Below are 26,043 nucleotides of genomic sequence, written 5' to 3'. Positions count from 1 at the left end.
TATTTTTTTGTTATAACAAAATTCTTTAATAAGTTTTATAAAAATGAATATTTAAGAATAATTTTTTCACCTTGAATTGTTTTCCTTTTCCACTCCCAATGAAAATACAAAATTATCAGCACCCACACACATATACACCCAAAACTACAGTGACATTCTCTACACAGAACTATATTATAGTTTAAATTGCTGAAAAATCAAGACAGTTCTAAGAAGTGGTTGCAGGGATGCGTTTTTCTTCCAAAAACAGCTGATATATAGGGAAGCAATTTACATAAAGTTCTGGTCAATGGTTGTCAAAAGTTTCTTAAAGGTTGTATTTCAACTAAAAGAGGATCCAAATTAAGGTTCTCCCTACTCTCACCTTCCTTTGCTAACACCCTTTCAAGGAGTATTTTCTTCCTGCTCCTAAGAGAAAATAAATTTGAACTTTTAAAATATTCTGAAGTTTTCATGCACAGTTGGAATTTGGGGCAAATGTGTCCAGACCAGCCAGCATTTTCTATAGACATCAACAAAAGCAGGCACTGGGGATTCTGTGCTTTGGGTACAAACCACAGTACAAGGATCCTGGCAGGAAACACGTGCTGAGATTCCTCTACTCTTTCAGAATTTTGGGGGCTGGGGCTTTTGTACCTCGAAAGTTCCCCCAGGGTCCTGCTCAATTTCACAGTCTCAAGAATAGTCCCAACTTTCTATTTTCCTGATTCTGCACTTCAGCTTTATGTAAACTAAGACAGCCCCACTGCTCTGGGCAGATCCACTCAGATCTCTTATAAGTGGGAGTTATGGATTAAAACACACACACACACACACACACACACACACACACACACACACAGACACAAATCTCTACAGCTCATGATGAAATATAATGACTTACATAGACGTTGTTTTGCAGGAACATCATCAACTATTTTTAACTGATGATCACTTGAAGACTGTTAGTATCTCTGTACAGGAAGTGCAGACAAGCACAGCTAACCTTGTAAAGTCATACACACATACATTTCTTTGCTTACAGAAGACAAAAGAAATTTATTTCTGATGATTCTGAAAGGGAGCAGATTTCACTACCTCAAAATTTATCTCTTTGGCATAAGGATTATTTTTCAGCTAAATGCAATCAAATCCCAGCAGGGGCTTCCCTGGTGGCGCAGTGGTTGAGAGTCCGCCTGCCAATGCAGGGAACACGGGTTCGTGCCCCGGTTTGGGAAGATCCCACATGCCGCGGAGCGGCTAGGCCCGTGAGCCATGGCCGCTGAGCCTGCGCGTCCGGAGCCTGTGCTCCGCAACGGGAGAGACTGCAACTGTGAGAGGCCCGCGTACCGCAAAAAAAAAAAAAAAAAGCCCAGCAGGAAAAGCTGTTAACCTTCCCCTCAACTGCCTAAATTTACATTGGAAAGGGGTCCTGTACCAAGGAGAGAGCTATTACCAGAGATACCAAGAAACTTATCTGCATAACATGACACTCTTTGTTTTCCAAACGCCTACTCTCCCTTCCTGTGAATAGCCTTCCTTCCTTTTGTATACTCAGACCCCTCCTATTTTCCTTAGCTCAGGATGTTATTTATATATGTCTCAATTACCTGGCTGCCCTTTGAGTCTCATATTTTTATGGGGCTCCCGTATGTATGAACAATGTTTATTTTTCTCCCGTTAATCTGTCTTATATCAATTTAATTATTAGACCAGCCATAGAACCTAGACAGGAAGAAGGAAAAATTTTCTGCACCTACAATTCAAACTTAAGGATAAATTAAATGTCTCTGCATGTTTCATTGCAACATTACATTTTCTTTGGGGATTGTATTACATCACTATGGTCACTGTCTCTGGCTAACAGATGTCCAAAGAATCCAATGTAGCCTCTACACAGTGTGCTAGTTCTGTCTCCTTACACTTTAGCCAGGAAATGATGACCATTCAGGCTCCTGCCCAATTGAGTAACAGCATGATACCAATTTAGACTTCAGAAGGATATTTTTCTCATAAGCAGATGATGCCTAATTTTTTACCCTCAATTATTCTTGCCCGCAAAGAACTATTTGTGTAAGAATGGAAAATTAAATGTAAAAGAGTCAAGTCAGTAAGTGGAAATTTATTGCCCTATGGTTTTCGGCAAACTTCAAAGAAAAATAAAATTTCTTATATTAATACTATCTTCTAGTTATTCAATAATTTCTATAGACAGGTAAATGCCTCTACCTTATGCAACATAACAGTAATGTATAGTAGGTTAAATTTCATTTAACCTTTTGCATTCTTTAAGAACAGTTCACTTAAACTGAACCAATTCTGGATACAAGGGACAAAGAAGGTCAAAGTGGTCATTATTTACCTCCAAATGTATGTGCTTTGCCAATAGGTTAGAGTCCAACCTGAGAACATGATAAGTCTCAGCAACAGATTCTAGTTGGAATGATAAGCCATTTTGGTAACAGTAAACCTCAAAGATTGTTTTGTGGCTTAGAAAGCACAGAGGTCAAAGTATCTCAATCCAAGTGTGAGACTGTCCAAGGTCCTTAAAGGTACAATGGTCAATTTGAATTTTGATAACTGGAGAAGGGAAAAATAAATGAAGAGTGACAGCTCAATGTGTCAGGAAGCAATGAAAAGGATCCCTTTGTTTTCCTGAGTTATTGGTAACCTTACCTAATGTATCAGTTCTCCACTAGTGTTTACTCTGTCCATTATGATATGAGGGGCACTCAAGAGAAGGGGCAAGTTACTTCCAAAGAAGATGGGAAGTGTATTCTGACTTCTTTCACTAGTCCTGGTTTTCCCCTATCCCCTTTCTCATTATCTGTAGGGAAGTATATGTGAATATGAGAAGTGGAGAAAAGAGTAGAAGTCTCCTTCTAGATACTTATTGTTATTATTCATCTCCCATTCTAAAACCAATACTTCATCATGCTAGGCTTTATTTTATTTTATTATTTTTTTAAACATCTTTATCGAAGTATAATTGCTTTACATTGTTGTGTTAGTTTCTGCTGTATAACAAAGTGAATCAGCTATACGTATACTTATATCCCCATATCCTCTCCCTCTTGCATCTCCCTCCCACCCTCCCTACCCCACCCCTCTAGGTGGTCACAAAGCACCGAGCTGATCTCCCTGTGCTATGCCCCTGCTTCCTACTAGCTATCTGTTTTACATTTGGTAGTGTATACATGTCAGTGCCACTCTCTCACTTCATCCCAGCTAACACTTCCCCCTCTCCATGTCCTCAAGTCCATTCTCTACGTCTGCATCTTTATTCCCGTCCTGCCCCTAGGTCCTTCAGAACCATTTTTTTTTTTAGATTCCATATATATGTGTTAGTATACTGTATTTATTTTTCTCTTCCTGACTTTCTTCACTCCGTATGACAGACTCTAGGTCCATCCACCTCACTACAAATAACTCAATTTAATGCATTTTTTTAATTAAAGGAACTCAAAGAATGTAAACTCTGGTTTTCATGTTTTATAACTCAACGGTGATAACCAAAAAATATACCCTCCTAAATCAGGCTGTTTTTCTAAAGTCTAATGCCAAATAAGCAATTGGGTTAGAGTCCAATGTCTCTGAAGAGGTATTAGTCTCAGCACCAGACTTGTGAAGTGCTGGGAAACAAGAGAAGCAGATATAATAATGTATTCTTTTGCTGAGAAAAAATAAAAAATTAGTATTATTTAGAGTATTCATTATTTCTGGATTGCAATGGTCATTAAATGATTATTTGAATAATTGTCGTACAAAAGATGGCATAAATCAATAGTATTCTAGTGTAATTAAAAATGCATTTCGTGGGCTTCCCTGGTGGCGCAGTGGTTGAGAGTCTGCCTGCCGATGCAGGGGACATGGGTTCGTGCCCCGGTCTGGGAAGATCCCACATGCTGCGGAGCGGCTGGGCCCGTGAGCCATGGCCACTGAGCCTGCGCGTCCGGAGCCTGTGCTCTGCAACGGGAGAGGCCACAACAGTGAGAGGCCCGCGTACCGCCAAAAAAAATGCATTTCGTTATGAAAATCTAGACATACATAAGCTATTAAAAGATCTATACAAAAATATTGTCATCGCTGGCATGTATTAAAATGCAGCTTAGTGTTTAAGATAACTAATGCTTGAGTCAATCTGCTTCATTCAAATTTAATTCTCATACCTACTAGTTGTGTGAACTTCACTTCCTCATCTGTAAAATGAGGTTAATAATAGTACCTACCACATAGATTTACATGAGGATTAAAATAAGTTAAAATGTAAAGGATTTAGAGCAGCACCTGATATCTAATAAGCATCATGTAAAATATTGGCTATTATTATTATTACTTGTCTCCCTCACTAAATTCTAAATTTGATGAGGGCAAAAACTATGTCTATTTTGTTCCACAGTAAATTTTCAATAATAATTGGTATATACTAACCACTTGATAAATATATACTGAATTAAAAAATAAATGTTTAAGCAAGATTATAAGCTATCAACTCTTGCACAATATAGAAAGTTGTGGTAGATAGTATCTCACCAGTTCTTTAAGACACGACGCACAAATGATTTAAACACTAAAATGAGTGTGGTTGAAAATTTGGGACAGTAAAATGTTGCATTTCTCAACCTTTTTACTTTCTATTAGAAATGTTGGAGAAAGTTGCAGAATTTTACTATTTGTGGAAATTTAAAAATGTATGTGAAAGGTATTGTAAACTGCAACACTTGTACAAAGGGTAGTAGGGTTTTTTTGTTTGTTTTTTTGTTTGTTTAAAGGAACTTTATTCATAATTGCTAAAACTTGGAAGTAACCGAGGTGTCCTTCAGTAGGTGAATGAAGAAATACATTGTGGTACCTCCAGACAATGGAATATTACTCAGCAATAAAAAGAAATACACTATCAAGCCATGAAAAGACATGGAGGAAACTTAAAAGCATGTTACCAATGCATTTTTAAAGCATTTCTTCCTACAGTGATCAATATGGGTGCCAATAAGTTAGGGTTTTTTAATATTGTTTTTCTGGAACACTGTAAAGCTAAATAATAATAAAATTTAAAACACTGTGCATTTTTAATATTTTGCCTTAACTTATCCACAGACGTTTATATAAAATATATCTATAAATTGACATTATATAATTGACAATTATGCCTATAATAAAATATTGACAGTCAAATATCATGTTCATTTCAACAGAAAAATATTGGGACAGGAGTTAAAAGTGGGCTATGCTATTCCACCTAACTTGAAAGGGTTCAAAATTTCTATTTCTTTTGTTCTACATGTTAGGTAGTTAAAAAAAAAAAACAAAAACAAAAACAAAAATTACCAGTGATTCTCAACTCTGTGCATCAGATTCAAATGATGTCTTAACTGGACTTACTTTTTTCCACAAGAGACCAAACTCTCGTGATTTTGAAAAACGGAACGTACAGAGTTGAAAAGAATCTGGAATACATATAAACCTAACAGTTTCTCATTCACAGGCTTCTCAATTACACACCCAATCTTATTTCCAGATAGGAATGCAGCAACCCTGAGAGTATTCTTGCTCCAACAGGAGCTACTTAAAATGGTTGGGCCTGAGTCGAGCTGTCTCAGCCTTTCTTTTTTTTTTAAATTTATTTTATTTTTGGCTGTGCTGGGTCTTTGTTGCTGCACATGGGCTCTCTCTAGTTGCGGAGAGCGGGGGGCTACTCTTTGTTGTGGTGCATGTGCTTCTCATCGTGGCGGCTTCTCTTATTGCGGAGCATGGGCACTAGGCACACCATGCTTCAGTAGTTGTGGCACGCGGGCTCAATAGTTGTGGCACACAGGCTTAGTTGCTCCGCGGCATGTGGGATCTTCCTGGACGAGAGCTCCAACCCACGTCCCCTACGTTAGCAGGCGGATTCTTAACCACTGTGCCACCAGGGAAGTCCTGTCTCAGCCTTTTTATTCTCCATGATGTTGGCACCAAAATTTAATCCCTTGCTTTCATCGGCTTGCTCCTTCAGGCTCCAGTGTTACCAGTATCATTTCCATCACTGTGGTTCCAGTTTGCTTGCCTTGATAGAAATGAGCTCTTTTGGGCCCAGGGTTCACTACAGCTGCAACTCCTTAGAGAAGTAAGTCTCTGGATCATTCATCAAATCTCTCCTCAGCCTTTTTCATTCTGATCCCATCACCAAGCCTCACTGTCTGCTCTCTCTGCGTTTTGCCCCTTGTCCTCACAGGTCTGATCAATATTGGGAAAGACAACCAGAAGATAAAGCAGTGAGTTCCTTGAGCAGCCTGAGGGCAATATGCAGCAGTGCAGTTATGGAGCCGAGTTTTAATCTAGACTTATTTAGAGGCGTAGTCCAAAGATTAATGTATCTACTTAACAGTGTTACTAGGGCCAACCTGGTAACCAGTATTCTGAGGCTACGAATTTTAACAAGTTTAGTCACCTTTCCATTCTCCCTCCTTTTTTCACTCACAGTATTTTTCAGACACTTAAAGTTCTGCCTGGGGTAAGGCACCGAAACTGCCAACAAAGACGGATGTAATGAAATCTCTGGCACAGAAACATGTCCATCTATCTTACTCCCAGTGACGTGATACAACCTTCTGAATGGCCTAATCCTAAAGTCTTGAATATTTATGAAGCTCAGATTCCCTGGTTCTTCCTTATTCACCCTGACTGCAAAGAGCTAATGTGGATTTCAATAAAGTGAGAAAAATACACAATGAAAGAACTGAGTTTAAATTTACTGGGCTCTTTTCAACCCCAGGAGCTTTAGGGAAATCTTAAAACACGATTATAAGGAGAATGTAATTTGTTTTGCTCTAAGTAAAGAAGAGCTTCTTCCTCTGCCATTGGCATGCATCAGGAACAATTTCACAGAATATCAGCCTTCATATTTGGGTCCTGTTCAAACTTCAAGATGGTTCCTTAGTTCAAAGAGCAAGTAGTTGGAAAGCAAGGAAATTCAACATAATGTACAGGGGATTTTGGCTCTTTCCACAAAGGCAAGTGATAATTTAGTTCATAAGGCCACCATGTCCCCAAAATTGAAGATCAATTTTTCCTTCCCAAAAAAATGAGTATGTATCGGTCCGAAGGACTAAAAGTATTCTTTCTTAACTTTAAAGCTAGATGTCAGAAAGTGACATTATAAATGTAATTTCTTGTTAAGAGACTATTATTGTCTCCTAAAATTACATATTTCAAAGAACATAAATGCTGTAATGATTATTCTTACATACAGACTTATTATAGACTAAGGTTTAAGTAAGAATAAACTGTAAAAAGAGATAAGTATATCCATTACGTTGCACTTAGCAATGTTAGTACAAAAAATTAAAAAGCTCTATCCCCAGTAAAAATTATCCTTTTATGAATGTTTACATAATCTGGAAAGTCCACATCACATGAATGTTAATACAGAACTATGAAAGAAAAATCGTATTAGGTTTGTGAGAAACCAGTATCTTTTTTTTTGAAAAAGAAATAGAAAAATGCTAAGCTGCCTATGCTGAATAGACATATATTTTTAACTTCGTTTTAAAATACACTGTTTATTTAGCTCCTCTGCCCATTTTTTAATTTGGTTGCTTGTTTTTTGTTGTTGCTGCTTTGTTTTGTTTGTTTATTTTTTAGATTCCAAGAGATACAGAGAACAAACTGGTGATTACTGGGGGAGTGCGAGGAGAGGGCCAGACGAAATAGATGAAAGGGATTAAGAAGTATAAACTTCCAGCCATAAAACAAAAAATCACAGGAATGTAATGTACACATAGGGAATATAGTCCATAATTTTGTAGCAACTGTGTATAGTGATGGATGGTAATTGGTTTTACTGCAGTGAACATTTCATAATGCATAAAAATACTGAATCACTATTTTGTACACCTGAAACTAATATAATATTGTATGTTAATTATAACTCAATAAAAATTGTATAATGTAATAATTTAGGATAAAATGATATTGCTTTATATTTCAATTGTAATTCTTGCTTTAGGTATATTTCATCTAAACTTTGGTGCTGCCGCTCACTTACTTTGAAAATGTTTGCCATGTTAACTAATGGGCAAAGACAGCCTTTGTTTTCAAATTTCTTACGTAAATCAAACTTACCCTTTTTCAAAAAAATATAATTTTGCTTTTCAGTTTAAAAAAAATTTTAGTGTGTATTTTGAGGAAATTATTATGAAAGTAATAAATTTTGCAACATATTTAAATTATTTGGATTTAATATAATACCTTTATTTTACAATAAGTTATAAAACAAGACAAACCAATATTCTGCTGCACATTATTTTACTTGAACTAATGTCAGGTACCATATAAGTAAAATTTTTAGTTGTTTATGGAGCTAGGAGTATTTTTAAAAATTTGATATTCCTGAAATATACATGTTAGGGGGATACCAAATTTTGATGTTTTACTCTTGGGAATAATTTTTAAAGTTGCAAATATAAAAGAAATAACTCCAATAATTTTGTTAGATATCATGATAAAATTTTATAATTTTATCGGCAAAGTAGAATATATATTAAATCTATACATTTACATATATATATTTATTGAGCAGCCAGCTGGCATACAGTGGGGTTTTTTTTGTTAGTAGGAGGTAGAAAATACATATAATAAAAAGCATATAATGAATAAATGATACATAATATATTATGTATATATATACATACAAACATCTATATATATATATACATACACATAGTGAAATGGTTCTGCAAATAGTATATAATTTAATTTTTTGTCAATAGGTACAAAATATTAAACATTTTATATTAAATGATATATGATAAGGTTTGACATCAGTTAGATTAAGTATTTCATAATATAATTAATTACATAAGGTAAGTTTTAAATTTCTTTTTGAACAATACAGAATTATTCTGAAATGCATCAGAAATGTGACATCCATGGGTTTATTCAATGCATTGTTAACAGTCTGGTTGCCTTAGAAATATTCAGTTATATTTAAAAGAATTAGTGTCACTAACCTACACTGCTTTGATTGTTTCAAAGTAGTTTCAAACCAGTGACACTCCCTAGGAACAAATATTGAGAATAACTGAAAAGAACTGCTTACATTTAAATTTTTAAAAGCCATTTTTAGCTTTCAGTATTTCCTATGGATGTTCTTTCTGTTTTGCTCTCAAGGGAGTCTCCCTCAAGAGCAATGCACTCTTTCACATTATTCAGCTAAATAAAAGGCAAAACCATTAAATGAAACTTGCCATTGTTCCCATCTCCCCGCTCTACCTTATCTCTGACTTCAGAACATCCCATCATGACACAGAACACCTGAGTATCAGCACCATGCCTCTCCTTTAGCAGATATATGCAAGATAGGACAGGAAGGCCTATTGGTCTCTTTGGTTGGCATTCTAGCAATGTGAAGATGTGTGAAAGACACTTCTTTATCTCGTAACATATAAGAATTACTATGATAACCTTGGATATGTTCTCAGGCAGATCAATTTTAGGAAAGAATACAAATGTAATTTGATTCCTTTGATGCTATCCTCACTCGTTTATCCCTTGGAAAGTGTGGTGTTAACATGTCCATGATAGGTACCCTGGTGTGAAGAATGCTACTCAACTGGCTGATTCTAGGTAAACAAAGCACACCCACCCTACATAGCAGAGAATTGTTCCAGAATATATAATTTACAATGGTATTGGTTTTCATAGTTATGTTTTAAGTAATTATACAATAAAAATGTAATATTTTATAATGATTCAGTGCCTTCAGCCTGCATCACGGAGTGTTTGAAATAGAATTTAATATTTAAAAATTTTGACAAGCTGAAAAGTAAATATGCATGAAGAATGTAAAGACACTAGGTACTACACTTAATACCCTAAAGCTATATTTATATATAACAACATAAGCCACAGAAGAACAGATTCAAAAATTTCAACCATATTAATAATCTGTTTAATAATCAACCAGGCAACCCTGAGATTATTTGACTGTACTGTTATTCCATATCAAATTAAAACTGCAAACTCCACCCATAAATAACAAGGTAGCTAAATTTTTATTTTGGTAAAAATAGCAATAACTGGACAAATGAAACCAACATTTTAAGCACATTTAAATAAAATGCTTCATATAGATACAGGACAGTCGAATAAACAATGTCACAGCCTGATAATTAGGTAATATAAAATGGCTAAATATCATTGAATGTGTCTGAACGAGAAAGAGTACTAATGAAGAGACTAATAAAGACTCATTTAGACAGGTGAAAATCAAATATTTTAAGAGGATATAATTCTAGATTATAAAAAAAAACCTAAAAAACTTCTTAAACCACAATTTTAAAATATAGAATTTGTAAAATAATTCATCATAAGATAGAGATAAGCTCATGGAATCTCTTCCTTAATAATAACATTAAAAATATACTTTTAAAAGCAGAATATGTATTAGAAATGCTTTGTAAAATATCACGTACTGATTTAAAATTCATTGTTTCTATGACTCTACAAAAGAAAAGGTTTTAAATAAAAAATAATTGTAATTAAATATATTTCTTTTATAACTAATGTTTATTACAGCCTCTGTACCCAAGGTAGGATGTATAAGATGTTGCTTTAAATGTCCACTTTCTCATGTAACTCTGTAAATAATAATATTAAGAAAATATATTCAGGTGATTTTAGTCAATTCTCCTTTTAGACATTAGTGTACATGGTTTTAAATATATATATCCTTTAGACTGCTTTAACTACTGATCATTACTGACATTTTTTAAAAGTATCTTAAACAACAATTTAATAGTTTTTCTGTTGATTTGGTAAAGCAATACAATAATTAAACAGTTTTGCGTGTATTTGCAATTTATGCTAATCATTTCATAAAACTTAATTTTAAAATAATCCCACCAGAAAATTCAAATAAAAAGCAATGAACAGATTCTATATTAAATACTAGATATTGATTTATGGAGAATATTATCTTATATGATATTCTTGTAGAATTTATTTTATAAATAAGAAAATATTTGTTTTTCACTCTTCCATATCCAAATGGAATAAATATATATACAAGCTGTAATTTCCAGACCATCACTGGTAACTCATTAGCTTAAACTTTGACTATGTTCTGGGCAGTATCCATTGGAGATCAGCTATAAAAAGACTCTGCTTTTTACCTCAAGAAGTTTATAAACTAATCTAGATTCTCCATACCTGGATTTGATGACTTAAGAATGTCCTGAGTTCTTGGGTTCTCACCATGGATTTGTGAGTAGGGCAACCCATCCTTTCTGCTCTCAATAGCTTCATAAACACTTTCATTTCTGAATGGCGGTTCCACACTTGAGTTTCACTACTTTACCTTTTACTGGGCAAGTTACAGATACAAATTTTCCAAATTAACATACACTAAGTAGATTTTATCCCAAACAGTGAGGTTATCATCATCTGTCAGGCAAGGCGGAAGCTCCAAATTTGGATCCTATTGCTTGCTCACAGTAGGTCTAGGGAGATAGCAACAGAGGCCAGCAAGTTCTCCTCTGTAATAAATACTCCCAAGAGTTATTGCCCAACATGTGCAGCAATAACTAACTGTATTAAGTCTGGCTTTTATGTTTCTATCTCATACCAAATATACCTCAGGATGGTATCCTTTGCTCCCTATTATTCCTTCTAGACATAATTCCTACCCCTTCCTGTAAAAATCTCTGAGGCTTTTGCCCCACAGTTATAACCCCTTTTTCCCAGTCATATTGCTCCCATCTTTTGGATTTATGATCATTCCATTCAGTGACTGACGACATTGCTTATTCCTTCAAGGAATCCCTGTAAACCACAGCCAAGCACACCCAGATGACTCTGCGGCTTTGGGATGACACATAGTACATACTGACTGCATATGCCTGTGCCTTCAAGATTATTATCCTCCACACTATCTCAGCTCCCTGTCCAATAGATATCACCTAAAATTGAAAAATAATACTGACAATAACATAAGAAAAAATAAAAATTTAAAATCTATATATTTGGCCACAGTGAGAATAATAAAGATCATGGGCATCCTCATCTTCTGGGCCATTTAGAAAACTATAGAACTCACCCCTCATTCCTGCAATTCAAATTCACATTGATCAGTGTGTAGATTGATTTGCACATCTACTGAAGAAGGTATTTATTAAATAATCAACTTAAAAATGATGGGATTAGCTTCATTGGAAAGAATCGAGTATTTCTTTTCTTAACTATAAATCTTAATCTAACCATTAAACAGAAACTCTACATTAAAAATAAATTGTCTGTAACAAAGTAAAATCTATTTAAGTTATGGTGAAAATCAACATTACCATAAAAGAAAAATACTTTTTTTCAAAGGTCAACACAACTAACCTTTTTTTTTCAAGGGAGGCTCCTCTATTTCTCCTAAACCAAGGCAAAAACAGTAAATTAGAAAAACTTACAGCAGAGCATAATATTGCCTATTTTCCCATTTTCTTTCATTCATTTTTAAAAAACCATCTATTAGTTTTGATAATAGTAGTTCATATATTACTTTGCCTTCCAAATTCCAATTTTTAAGTATACACTTTGCCTATGTACATTTATTTGAGATAGTTTCACTTTTATGAGTTCAATAAAATTGTGGCAGTGATCCAAATTATACATTATAGTTCGTATATCATGTTCATTTCAGTCCTCTATTGTTCATCTCGACCTCTCACAGGAGCCAAAAAATACAAATTCAGACAAAGTCAGAAAGGACTAAAATAATAAGAGCTTTCCTGGTAGTCAAGGCTGAATATGTAATTTCTGATGAGTAAGGCTGATCTTAAAAATGCCATCTAAAAAGCAGAATTACAACGCTTTGTTCTTTTCACATCCACTCAATAGCAGTTTACATGTGGTTTAAGTTTGTTATTTCCTTTTGATCATCAATACATTCTAGAGAGTAAATAGTTTAGTTGCATAATTGTTGTGACATTTAGAATGTGTCCCTCCATTCTACACCTCCATTTGATTCAATTAATTAACTTTCATTGTGATTTTAGTAGGATTGCCTTCTCTATTTGACTGTAAATATGAATTATATGTATAACGTATTTATACGTATATTTAGTTTTCAAACTTGGGAAATAGCAGCCATTTTTTGTTCCTGAAGAAGCATATAAATGTGTTTCTATTGTGGTTCTGTAGGATCGTATAATAAGTCCCTCTCTACTATAATGCTACTCTAATGCAGCATTTGACATCTTTGCCATAATGGCAGATAAGCTATAAGATGAAAGCCATATAGAGACCAATTTACTGAGTTTGGCAGCCTGTTGATAGGCTATTTGCACTCTGAAGTGTATTCATTTTGGTTTAGCCTGACCCAAGTGCTCATGTGTGCTTAAACTTAAGCAAACTATTGTAATGCGTATCAATCATCGGTCCTAGCAGTTAGATATATTTCTATGCTCTTTGTACCTTTATCAGTGTCCTTGTCTCCATCATCATCTTCTTCATCACCCTCAGACGAGATGATGTCAGACAACAAAGAAAAGAAGCCATAGACCCAGTCCGTGGTTTCCTCCACAGCATCATGTACAAGTTTTAGAGGATCTGAGCCAATCTTGGAAATAGAGCTTGCTAAAAGTAATTAAAAACAAAGAGAAGTTTTGTAATCATTCCCAAAGAAACTAAGAAAAGCTGCTTTTCCTGATTTATTCTTTTAACACATTTGAGTTACTTCTAGTAACTTCAATGGATAGAATTAGGAAAAACTGAAGTCTGTAAATCTTCCCTTTCTTATATCCTAGGAGATATAAACTGTTTGTGAAATAAAAGATTAAATAATAAAAATGCAAGCAAGAAAACAGACACATTAGGGATTTCCAATATGTTGTTATTCTCATTCTAGTTACATGAAAGTTGCTCTGAAGGGTTAAGGGTAGCCTTTAAGATCTGATTGAAGAGGTGATATATCTAGAAATATGGTTTAAGTTGCACCTGATTTTTCATCAATCTGTAATTAAATTTTTAGATTTATGTTTTCCTTAATTTTAAAAACTAAGCTTTTCAGGGATTCTTCTCCCTTTGATATCTTAAGGGACTAGAATTATATCAACATATTATACTTTCTAAGGGTTAAGTATGCCAAAATTAGGTTTTTACTCTGATTGAGATAGGAAGTCATTGGAAGGTCTGAGCAGAGGAAAAAGTGATGTGATTTATGTAACATTTGCCATGTTGAAGATTGAAAGAATGCCTGGTTGGAAACAGGGAGATCAGTAAGAAGCCAAATGAAATAATCCATAATCCAAGGGAAAGAAGATGGTGATTTCTATATGGGTGGTACCAGTTTGTGTGGTGAGGTGTGATCAGATTCTGAGTGTATCTAAAAGATAGAATTACTGTATAGACTGACAGTATGGCTGTTGGATGTGAGAGAAAGAGAGGGGTGTGGAATAACTTCAAGGTTTTTGGTTTGAGAAACTGGAAGGATGAAAATACCATTTACTGAAATGGGGAGGACTGGAGAGAAACAGGGTTTGTTGCCCAGAATATTTAAGTAGCTGAGTTTTAAACTTGTTAAACTTGAGTTGTCTATTGGAACTCTATGTGGAGATGTAGACATTTGTATAGCTCAATATGTTCTACAAAAATGAAGTTCTAGCTGAAGACGGAAACTTGGAAATTCAATAAAGAATAGAAAGCATTCAAAGCTATGACACTGAATGTGATCACTAAGGGAGTGGACCTAGGAACACACCAACATTTACAAGACAGTGAGATAAGTCAGAGAGATGAAGAAGAACCAGCAATGGCTTCTGAGGAGAGAAGAGAGACAGACAGAGACAAAGAGACACAGAGGGAGATTAATTGAGAGGCAGAAAAAAAGACAGTATAATGTACTAGATATCAAGTCAAGAAATTGTTTCTGTGAGGATAAAGTGAGCAGTTGGCAAATGTTGCTGATAGGTCAAGAAAGATGAAGACTGAGAACAGAGCTTTAGATTTAATGATGAGGATGTCACTGGTGACCTTCAAAGGGCAATTTCAGTGAAATACATTCAAGACTAAATGGGAAGAATTTAGAGGTAGTAAGTATATTTTACTGTAAAATGACAGAGATTGGGCAATAGTTGAAGGACTAGAATCATAGTGGGGTTTCCATTGCTTATGTTGTTCAAGTGAGAAGAACGTTCCATTTTTATGTTGATGGGTAAGATGCCATAGAGAGGGACAAATAATATTAGAGATAAGATTTCTGGGGAAATTTTTAATTTCAGAGGATTCACGACCCATCACAAGGATGCCAAGTTACAACTGGTCTCAGGGAAACCTACCTCCATGATTCAGTGACAACATAACTTTACTCTTTGGACCTTATTTCACTGCATTCTGGAGAGTGTCATGTGAGCAAGATATGGTAGTCTGAAAGGTGAGATTAAACCTTAGAGAAAGGAAATGAAGTGGAATTTTATAATTGCATTTGAGAATTTTAGAAGAATTATATGTAAGGAACTGGACTGGACTGGTACCATTAAAGGCATTTTTAGCACTAGTATATTTTATATCTAATGGAAGAATATTGCAAATGGGATTTTTATGATCTGAATAGATTGAGACCATTTCCCCATTCCTCTTCTTTCTAAGTGTTCACTGAGGAACTTAACAATAAAATCCAACAAAATAGATATCAGTTTAATTATCCTTATGCTTAAATGCACTATATATACACTTTGCAGACATGTATATTGCCTGGTTCTAAGATAGTCAAACCAGGTTATTTTCATGAAAAAAATATTTTGCTACCTTGAGACCAGCTTCTGATTTTCAGGCACATGTAAAACAACTTTAAAAACATATATAGATATGGATATAGATATATCTTTAAAAAGATAGTAGTCCTCAAGTTAATTCTTATTCCTTCTCTAAGACATCACATCCAAATTATAACAGTGGGGATAATATTATACAATGCAACTAAACCCTTTATAGATGTTTTCTTTTTTAATCATACTTCTCTACCTTTCATGTTTCCATGAGTTAAATTACATACATTAAAACAAGGATCATCATAAAAATGGTAGTAGCTAACACTTTTAGGATGTATATTACCTGCCAGGTACGATTCTAAGAACTTTATGTATACTAACTCACTTTTTCCTTTCAAAAACCCAATGAGGTAGACACCTCTATTTTAAATATAAGAAAACTGAGACAGAGGGAAGTTAAATAAAATACCTAAGGCTGCATAGCTAGTAAGTAACGGAGCCAGATTTTGCACCATCCAGGGTATGACTCAACTACTATGCAATACTGCAATCAAAAAGCAAACAAACAAACAAAACCATGAATTTGCAATTGGTTCTGTAGTAAGATGTTGGATGAGAGATTCTGGGAGGGCTTTTCTTGCTTTTAAAAGGGAGAACAAGGACTTTGCTGCATGAGAATATAAAGCCTGGAACTGCTATAGCAGCTTATAACCATGAGGACTGACTCACTGAGGAAGGCAAAGGCTAAAAATGAAAGAACTTGAGTCAAGTGCAGCTCTCCTACCTAGCGCTGAACCATGCCATACTGAAGCCAGAGACAAAAGGAAAAATCAGTAACAATGCTTCTGTCTTTATTTAAAATTTTGATATTTTGTTCATCCCAGATTTTTGCATTAGTTGTTTTGGGTTTTTTTTGCGGTACGTGGGCCTCTCACTGTTGTGGTCTCTCCCGTTGCGGAGCACAGGCTCCGGATGCGCAGGCTCAGCGGCCATGGCTCACGGGCCCAGCCGCTCCGCAGCATGTGGGATCTTCCCGGACCGGGGCACGAACCCGTGTCCCCTGCATCGGCAGGCGGACTCTCAACCACTGCGCCACCTGGGAAGTCCTCATTTTGCTATGTTTAAATGCCTTCTTTTATAAATGAGTGAGTACCAGGATACTGCCATACTCAATAACAGATATTATATTTTAAAAGTATAAAAACTTAAAAAATAGTTGTATGTAATCACCTGCCCTGAATTACATAAATGAGTTAACTTCAAAATCAAGCGTCTCTGCATAGATTTTCCTTCCACTAGATTTTTAACATAGACCATATACAGAGGTTGAAATTCCCTGTAACCTTTTATCCTTACCCTCAGTGAACACTCCTCAGAATATGGCAAAATAAAAAGCTGGATTCATAAAATTCCCATGGTACTTGTAATATTCATCACACTATGAAAGATTTTTACTTATGTTTGTGGTGTTGGGGCCTGAGGACAAAATAAGAGGTACTCAGGAAGAAAAAATGGGCGAAAAGTAAAGGAAGCAGTGGAATCTGGAGCCTGTGAGGGTTGAGAGAACACACTGGAAACTGCATCAGTCCTAAGACCTCCAAACCCTTCTCATGGAGTTAAATATGTACCTAGGCCAGGAGTGAAGAAGACAAAGGAAGCTCTGGGAGGTGCTGGGGTCGCTGCAGGAGCAGCTGCTGTCCCATGCCAACAAGGTGAGTCAAGGGATCAGTGACAACAGGCGTGTGCAACTGCCCCTGGTCCCCTGCAATGACCTCCCTGGTCATGCTTGCCTCTGCCTCTCAAATCTCTCACACAATGATCCTTCTGGCTCACACAAACCCACAACCATGCAGGGGAGGGAATTCTAGAAAACATGGTTTTATCCTAGCCAAAATGACACAATACAAATCCACGACACCTTCAATAGTTACCATTTTACCAGTTTTATTTATATTTCTTCTCTCCCACATTTATCTTTTCTTTTTTCTAGTTTAGTAAATATTTTAAAGCAAATCCTAGATACCTAAATTCTTAATCCCAGATCCATAAATACTTCAACATGCCTGTCTGTTCCATAATTTGTTTGATAGTTTCTTGTTTGAGGCACAAAAAAATGTCCAAAGTAAGTTTTGTATCTTTCTTTTGCCAAGTATGGAATCAGCCACTTCTTGAAGGAATCACAGCTCCTTTTATTGGGAAATGGTATTTTGAGACCAAAATTTGGTCAGCAGGGGTGCTCATTGAGTTGGATTTGGCCAAGAAATATGAAATTTCAGTCATGTGTTTACACTGACATTTCCAGGTAAAATCTGGAATTTTCACACACCATTTTTGCTATTAAACTCACATTTCTTCTCTTCTGTTGAAAATCTGATTTCTTAATGATATCAACTTAATTAATTACTTCATTTTTTCCTACAGTATACCAATAACAATTTCAAATAAAATGACAGCAATACTACTAATAACAATAAAAACAGTGAATAGAGTTTTAGATCTCTTTTCATTTCTTTTCCTCATTGAACTATATCATACTAAGGACAGAGAGTCAGAATTGTATGTTTTAAAGTTATTTAAAGTAATTATTTTCTCTGGTTATGCAAATAACTTGATATAGATTTAGGTTCATTTGCTTCAGTGCGTTTTCAAATTTTAGTGATTAATTTTAATTATTTAAAATTTTTTAAATTATAAAATGACATTTACAAGTTCCCTAAGTCAAAACCATTTAAGAGCACATATTAAAAGTTTTGTTGTCATCCTAATCCCTTGCTATACTGTCCTCTTCTTTTGACGGCTACCTAATTTTGTTAATTTTGGCTTATACTTTCATTATTTCATATATTTATTTCATATACATATTTATATTTAAAGGAAGACATCTAAAATTTTAAATAGGGGAATAATAAAATGAGATTTGCCATTTACAGTAATCTGGCCACAGAATGAGAAAAGAGGAAGAGGCAAGATTAGAGGCAAAGAGTAAATATATGGCTAGTGTAACAATTTTGGGGAAACCAAGGCAAGAGTTCTAGAGACAAGGTACAGAGTATAGAACAGAATCAACAGATGTTTGGAAAGTAGAATGAGTTCTTTTTGATCGCTGAACGTTCATGGGTAGTGGGGAAAGAGGAAAGTATGTGAGGAGTCCCACTTTTCTGACTTAAGAAACTGGATTTGTAATCTAGGAGGCTGACCTGGAAAGAAATATTGGGCTGGCCAAAAAGATCGTTCGGGTTTTTGTACCATTGTATGGAAAAACCCGAACGAACTTTTTGGCCAACCCAATATAACCAGCTCAGTTAGGAATTTTGAGTTTGATGTTCCAAATGAATGTCAACGCAATTAGAAAAATGGAGAGAGATTAGGGTTAAAGATATGGACTGGGAAGTCATTATGTGTGAAAGTCAGTTATAAGCAAACTTCTGGGTAAGTAGGTCAATTAAGGGGAAAATAAAAATGCTGATGAGCTGATTTTTTTTCAAAATACAATAGCTTACTGACTCCCATGGTGGGAAAAATGCATTTTCCTAAAACTTATCTTGCATGCTTTAATTGTTTTGAACCGTGTCACTGTTTCTGGCCTCTGCTTCTGACTATCTGGCCATTTTAGAGAAGGGTTGATCCTGTTATTAGATTAAGAGACAGATATTAAAGATAAGCAGGCTAAGTATGATGGCAGTTTACTCATCACTTGTATGGGCAACACAAAGTCATCGCAGCTAAAGCAATGGAACAAGGTGATATTGTCTAAGAGGGGCAAGAAGCTCATGGTGTCAAAGAAGAGTTAAAAAAGTCATAAGAGGACACGGTTTTAATAAGCAAGTGCTGGTCAACAGTTCTAGTGCTGAAAAGTTTAACCAAGACGAAGATGTTAAGCATGCAAGTTGTTCTTTTGTTCATTTGTTCGATTTTCTTCATTAAGAAGTCAAGTGTGTATTTGAGACACTTCAGCAGAGTGATAGAATAGTGTCAGATTGTCTCTTTGAGGGGCTTGGCTAGAGGGATAGAAACAAAAAGGTTTGTAGCTAAATAGAGATATAGGGAGGTGAGGGAAATTTGCTGGTTTTTCCAAGTTAGAAAACACATAAACATGTAGAAAGGAAGGAGGGAATAGAGGGGAGATTGTGAAGATACAGGAAGGAGCCACATTGAAAGCATACCTTCATGAGGCCCTTTCCTCTCATACACACCCAGACACACATATTCCTTTTTTTTTTTTTCGGTACGCGGGCCTCTCACTGTTGTGGCCTCTCCCGTTGCGGAGCACAGGCTCCGGACGCGCAGGCTCAGCGGCCATGGCTCACGGGTCCAGCCGCTCCGCGGCATGTGGGATCTTCCCGGACCGGGGCACGAACCCGTGTTCCCTGCATCGGCAGGCGGACTCTCAACCACTGCGCCACCAGGGAAGCCCCCACATATTTCTTTAAGAGTGATAAGCCCTTTTATAAAACAAGATCTTCCTGAAGCAATAACTTGTACTTCTCTGTTAAATTAATTAAACAAGGAGGCCATTAGACTGAGGTGGCTCTAATACCTTAGCAGCCTTTGACAGCAAACAAAACCTAAGCCTTTAAGCGTCTCAAGGTTAAGAAATCAAACCTAGGACAACAAGTCACAAAGAGCCAGCTAGCCTTTCCCAAATAAGGCAAACACTTAAGCTGTAGCCAATCAAATGATTTCCTTGCTTTGCTTCCGCCTCTTCTCTGTAAAAGTTTTTCCTGAACTCCTGTCAGCAGAGTGCTCCATAAGCATTTTGGGTTTGGTGCTGCCTGATACAAATCAATTTTTGCTTATATTCTTAAAATTCTGGATATGCCTCAGTTTATCTTTTAATATCCCAGATAAACACAGATTCCCAAAACATTGTCATTTTCTCTTTCTCTCCCTTTCTCTCTCCATCTCTCTTATCTTCTTCCCCTCTCTCTCCTACCTCTGATCTCCGGATACTGCCCATATTAGATTGCAATGATCAGGCTTCTCCATCCTTTAGTGAGAATCATACAAAAAATAAAATAAAATGCATCAGATTCTAAAAGATAAAACCCATTTGAATTACAATTTTGAAAAAAATAAAATCCTTGCAGATGTTAGATATTTAGATGAATTTAAAGAAAAGAAAAACTAGGATCCTGATTTAAAAGCAGTTTTGGTGAGCTAATTGTTTTATTGACTGCACAAGGAAATGACTGTCAGTTTTCTAATCTACATTTGAATAGTCATAGTGTAGCTCCAATCCTTGCCATTCAACATCTGAGGCATGAGCATTTTCCTTCTGATTTTTAACATTTTCTCAATTGAAATTTTCCCATACTCATCTTTACTATTAACTAACTTCAGTATTTTAGAAATGTGCACTTGTGTGGAACCCTAATGAAATTAAACACAAGCATCTTTAGTTTTAATTGTGTGACTATTTCAATATTTAAAAGTTTCAAAATATGTTTCTAAGTTGTCCTTTGCTGTTCCTCAACTGCTACTTTTTAAGGCAATAAGAAGCATTAATGCAAATAAATGTACATTTCACCTCTCTTTCTCAATATGACCCCAATCAACCAATTTTTTGCTGGCAAAACTGTGTTGCAGGTGTTTAAGCCTGGAATATTTCCAGCTAGCTGGAGTTAGACCCATGTCAAATAAAGGGCATTTTACATTCTGAAACAAAGGTCACAAACAACTTTTGGCTTCTTTTATTCATGTCAAGCATCTGTATAAAAATGGAAGAGTCTTACTATAATTTTATTAATAATCATGGTGTGGATGTGATTATATTAATTGAAAAATTAACTTTCCTTCCTCCTCTTAAAAATGTATATCTTGGGCTTCCCTGGTGGCGCAGTTGTTGAGAGTCCGCCTGCCGATGCAGGGGACACGGGTTCGTGCCCCGGTCCGGGAAGATCCCACATGCCGCAGAGCGGCTGGGCCCGTGAGCCATGGCCGCTGAGCCTGCGCGTCTGGAGCCTGTGCTCCGCAACGGGAGAGGCCACAACAGTGAGAGGCCCGCATACAGCCAAAAAAAAAAAAAAAAAAAAAAAAAAAAATGTATATCTTAAGTATAAATACAATCCCAGTGTTACATGTATTAACAAGGAACGAGAAAGCAAGTTTTCTGTAGATTTATAGATTTCTATAGATTTGTTTCCAAGCTAATAGGATTAATTTCCTGGTAGCACAAGAACAGTCAAAATATCATAGTACTCCAGTTAGATGACTTACTTGGATCATTATGTTATCAATTTAGCAGACCAGTGAAAAAGAAAGATATTAGATTTGGGATTCATACAGCAGTTAGCATATCCTGACTACGTACTGAATAAACGTGTATTTCATCAAGTCAAGGATTGATTTTGGAAACTCTTGACTATATTATATATGCTCTTTAGCTATTCTATTGCTCAGTGTTAGCCAAAAAATAATTTTTTAAAAATAAATTTATTTATTTTTTATTTTTGGCTGTGTTGGGTCTTCGTTGCTGCGCGCGTGCTTTCTCTAGTTGTGGAGAGCAGGGGCTAATCTTCATTGTAGTGCAAGGGCTTCTCATTGCAGTGGTTTCTCTTGTTGCAGAGCATGGGCTCCAGGCACAGGCTTCAGTAGTTGTGGCACGTGGGCTCAGTAGTTGTGGCGCATGGGCTTAGTTGCTCCAGGGCATATGGGATCTTCCTGGACCAGGGGTCGAACCCTTGTACCCTGCATTGGCAGGCAGATTCTTAACCCCTGTGCCACCAGGGAAGTCCTCAAAGAAATAATTTTAAAGTTTTTTTAACCACGTTAAAATGGAGCATGTAGGGCCATGAATTATTTTCTTACTATATCATATAAAAATAATAAGCCATTTCAGAATGGCTAGAACATTCCCTCAATGTGAAAATAAAATAGAATACTTTAATCATTGGATTACTATTGTGTAATTGGTAGAATCTATGTATATTCAAATGATATTTAAAATTGGAAATCATGTAGTCAATTCATCTTTTTGAAATATGCCTATTCATCTTTCTGAAACATTGAATAAGCTTAAAGTCATGAAGAATAAATTAAAATAATACTAACTACAATTTATCTAACAATTACTATGTGCCATTCAAAATTCCAAATGTTTTGTATATATTAACTCATTCAATGCTCACAGAGCCATATGAAGCAGATACTCTTATTGCCTACAGAGAATGAAACTGAGGCACAGGGAAGTCATGTTCCTAAGGTTACACAGCTACTAATTGGAGTCAGGACTTCAACCCAGTACTTTAGCCCCCAGAGCCTGCATTCAACTAATTCACTTGGGTCTTGAAGTCCACGTGTTCTTTTATTATTACTGGTGTGTAGTTTTGCTTGTTTGCTTGCTATATATGCTTAGCAGATAACTCCTGTTAAGCTCATACAAACTTTACTAAACAATGTGTGCCAGGCAATAAGCAGGTTAACAGGAATATTAAGATAAATGAGACAATCCTACCTTTGAGACGCTTAAGTTTCAATCAGAGAAACAGAGGTTTAAAAAGTAAATCTTAACACTATCAAAATCATCATAAACTATAAAGAATGACTGCTCATTACTTAGCATTCAGAGTGTAAAAAACACTACCACCTTTTCCTTTATTTATTTATTTATTCATTCTTTCATCTCAACATTCATTCAAATGTTTATTGAGCTCACAGTGCTAAACACTTCTAAGCACTAGAAAAATCAAGCAAATAAAATAGTCATTTTCTTTGCAAACCTAACAGATCAGTAGAGAAGAAAGATATTAAATAAGTAACCACACACAATCAAATGTATGTAACTTGTAATAAGTGCTGTGTGTAAAGAGTAAATGATGGAGAATTAGGATAGAGTGACTTGATTTACACTGAAAGTTCAGGAAAGGTTTCTCTAAGGAAGTGAATCCAAACACAGCACTAAAAGATGTTTAATAGCTGGACCATCAAAAAGTGGGGTATTAACGTACGGTATGATTTATAATTGTATCCATCTAGATACATGTATAAATATAAAGTCTCCTTTGCTAAGGTTCAAATGAGTGGTATAGAGCATTGGTATCAAAGTTGGATTTCTTGACCTTGAAATCTGCCACCAGCAAAAACCTGGAGCCCAACGTCGAATTACCAACTTTTTATTTTGTAAGAAAATGTCATTTAAAAACTGTAACAGGAGAAATATCTGTCATTATCATCATTTCAAAAGAGAATTTTAAGACCAAAAAACGTAGGAACAATAGAATTAAGGACACATCTTTAAAGTGGATATATTTTTCTTTATCTTTTTCTTCATTTCATGAAGAATCAACAAACTCTGATTAGGATCTGGGAACCATTGGACTATAAAAACTTCTCTTTCCTTGAGGTGTTTATAAGCAGATTGGAATTAGGTAATGAAATGCATCCTTATAGATGTAGTGACCAAGAAGACCAAACAGGCCTGGGACATTGAACAGAAAATGTAGGATTTGAGATAAGACTTGAATCAGAATAAGAAGCACAAAAATATCAGCTATTCTTGAAAACTCAGTACACATGAGAACTGATAAAGTCTAAAATGTTGCATTTAGTGTCCCAGTTTTCCAAGTCTCCTAAAATGTAATAACATATTCACACATATGCAGTCACACAGGCATTTCTATATACACACACACACACAGACACATATACATATATATATATAACATTAAATGTTAAATTTAAACATTCTGATTGACTTTGGGTCTTCCCTGAATCACTTTGCTCCTCTAAACTCATAGCCTGACAAACAGTACACCTGTTTTACTGGGCTAAGTGCCAGGGGAAAAAAAATATCAGGGAAATTAATTTTTAAGAGCAGTAGATAAATGGCACACCTCATTAGAAAGTCTATTTAAAAGGCACATCAGGAGATGTCTGCAAGACTTTCATAAGAAATTGATGCTTCCTACCATCATATTCTTGCTGCTCTCTTCTCAGATTACTGATCTTACTTCCTGGTAATAAGACTCAAATTCAAGTTGCATTTAATGAGTGCCTCCTATGTGCCAGGCGGGTATGTTTTACATAGATTATCTTATCTAATTCTTTCAAAATTGTTTTGAAATAAGTATATTTTGCGGAATGCCTGCAAGAATTACTAAACGTGCTTTGAGACCCCCTGGTACAGCCATATAATGATCTTCCCTTCTTATGGATGAAGATGCTAATAAATTATGACCCTTGTTTTTAGGTAAGAAAAGCCACGAATTACTACAATTTATTCACGTACATTCTGACCTAGAGGAAAATCATTAACATGCACCAATAACTAAGTTTGTAGTCATTTCTTTAGAAATCCTACTTGCTCGCATTTATTGTTTAGAGAGAAAGTTGTCTCTTTGTAAATAAGGCAAAGAAGTCTGTAAGGAATGTCAACAAAAGATCACGAATTCTGACCCTGAAAGAATCATTAAATTATCACGGCACCCCACCGTTTTCTGGAAGGACTTCCTGGCTGAGTCTACAGAAGCTTGGGGGCGATGCCTCTAGCAGCCTTTGTGACCCCCTAGGCTCAGTTATTAAGGAATGAACATTACTCTGCCCCTCCACCCCAACTTGGGGTTTCGGAAGACATAATATCCAGGTGATCAGACACCTTGGTTTTTGCCTACTGTCCTGAGGTAAATATTCATAGCTTTCCATTTCACACTCACAAGTGTCCTGTTTTGGATGATAAATTATATAGTCATCCTATGGGGTGGTTTTGTGTGCTGTCAAGTCACTAAACTTGAATTACATTTCGCAGAATTCCCTTACATGAATGCTCCAGGTAACAGTTGGGTACAAGAGAAATTTGCACAAGCTTTGGAAGGCAAAATAGAAGTAATAGCCATTGTTTACTCTCTGAAGGTTGATATAGGGCAGGTGCTGTCACCTCTCATGCACATTATGGCAGGTATGCTGGCTGGTCTTGACGTGTGACAGCAGCAGGCTGCATCTCTTCCAGTTCCCACTGACTGGCCCTCCTCCTTCAGCATCTCCTTCAGCAGGTGGAGGGCACCAGCTTATATTGCAGCTCACCCACGTCATCGTAATTTGAGGTGGTGAGAGTCAAATGAGGGTTCCAGGTTGTCCTTTGTCTCCCCTATTCTTTTTCCATCTGCCTTTTTCAGTGATGGGGTTCAGGACATGCTACCCCAAAATGTGGCACCTTAGCATATTGAATATTTTCAGCTGAAGGAATGGAAGAAATAGCATGTGCAAGAAGAACCTTCTGACCCTCCCCTAAAGCAGGTCATAAAGACCTCCTGTGACAGAGGCCCTCCCTACACCCAGAGGAAAGGAATGTCCTTATCCTCAAATGCACAGAGGAATCTGAATGAACAGGACTTAC

The 26,043-nt window shown here is 35.9% G+C and overlaps 1 protein-coding gene across 16 annotated transcripts in view; it reads right to left on the bottom strand.

Annotated features, from left to right (window-relative positions):
• The window catches only part of TRDN (triadin), a 380,671-nt gene that overhangs the window by 284,080 nt on the left and 70,548 nt on the right, over nucleotides 1-26,043 (bottom strand). For all 16 annotated transcript variants that reach the window (XM_049695258.1, XM_049695261.1, XM_049695255.1 and 13 more), the window contains exons 3-4: nucleotides 13,420-13,581; nucleotides 12,343-12,375 (exon numbers count right to left, since the gene is read on the bottom strand). In XM_049695258.1, coding sequence (XP_049551215.1) covers nucleotides 12,343-12,375; nucleotides 13,420-13,581 — 195 coding nt within the window. The remainder of the gene's footprint in view (nucleotides 1-12,342; nucleotides 12,376-13,419; nucleotides 13,582-26,043) is intronic.

This window comes from Orcinus orca, chromosome 12 (assembly GCF_937001465.1).
Source record: "Orcinus orca chromosome 12, mOrcOrc1.1, whole genome shotgun sequence".
In the NCBI taxonomy this organism is placed as follows: domain Eukaryota; kingdom Metazoa; phylum Chordata; class Mammalia; order Artiodactyla; family Delphinidae; genus Orcinus; species Orcinus orca.
Note: the sequence above shows the minus strand (reverse complement) of the source record. Positions and strands in the feature narration are given on the sequence as shown.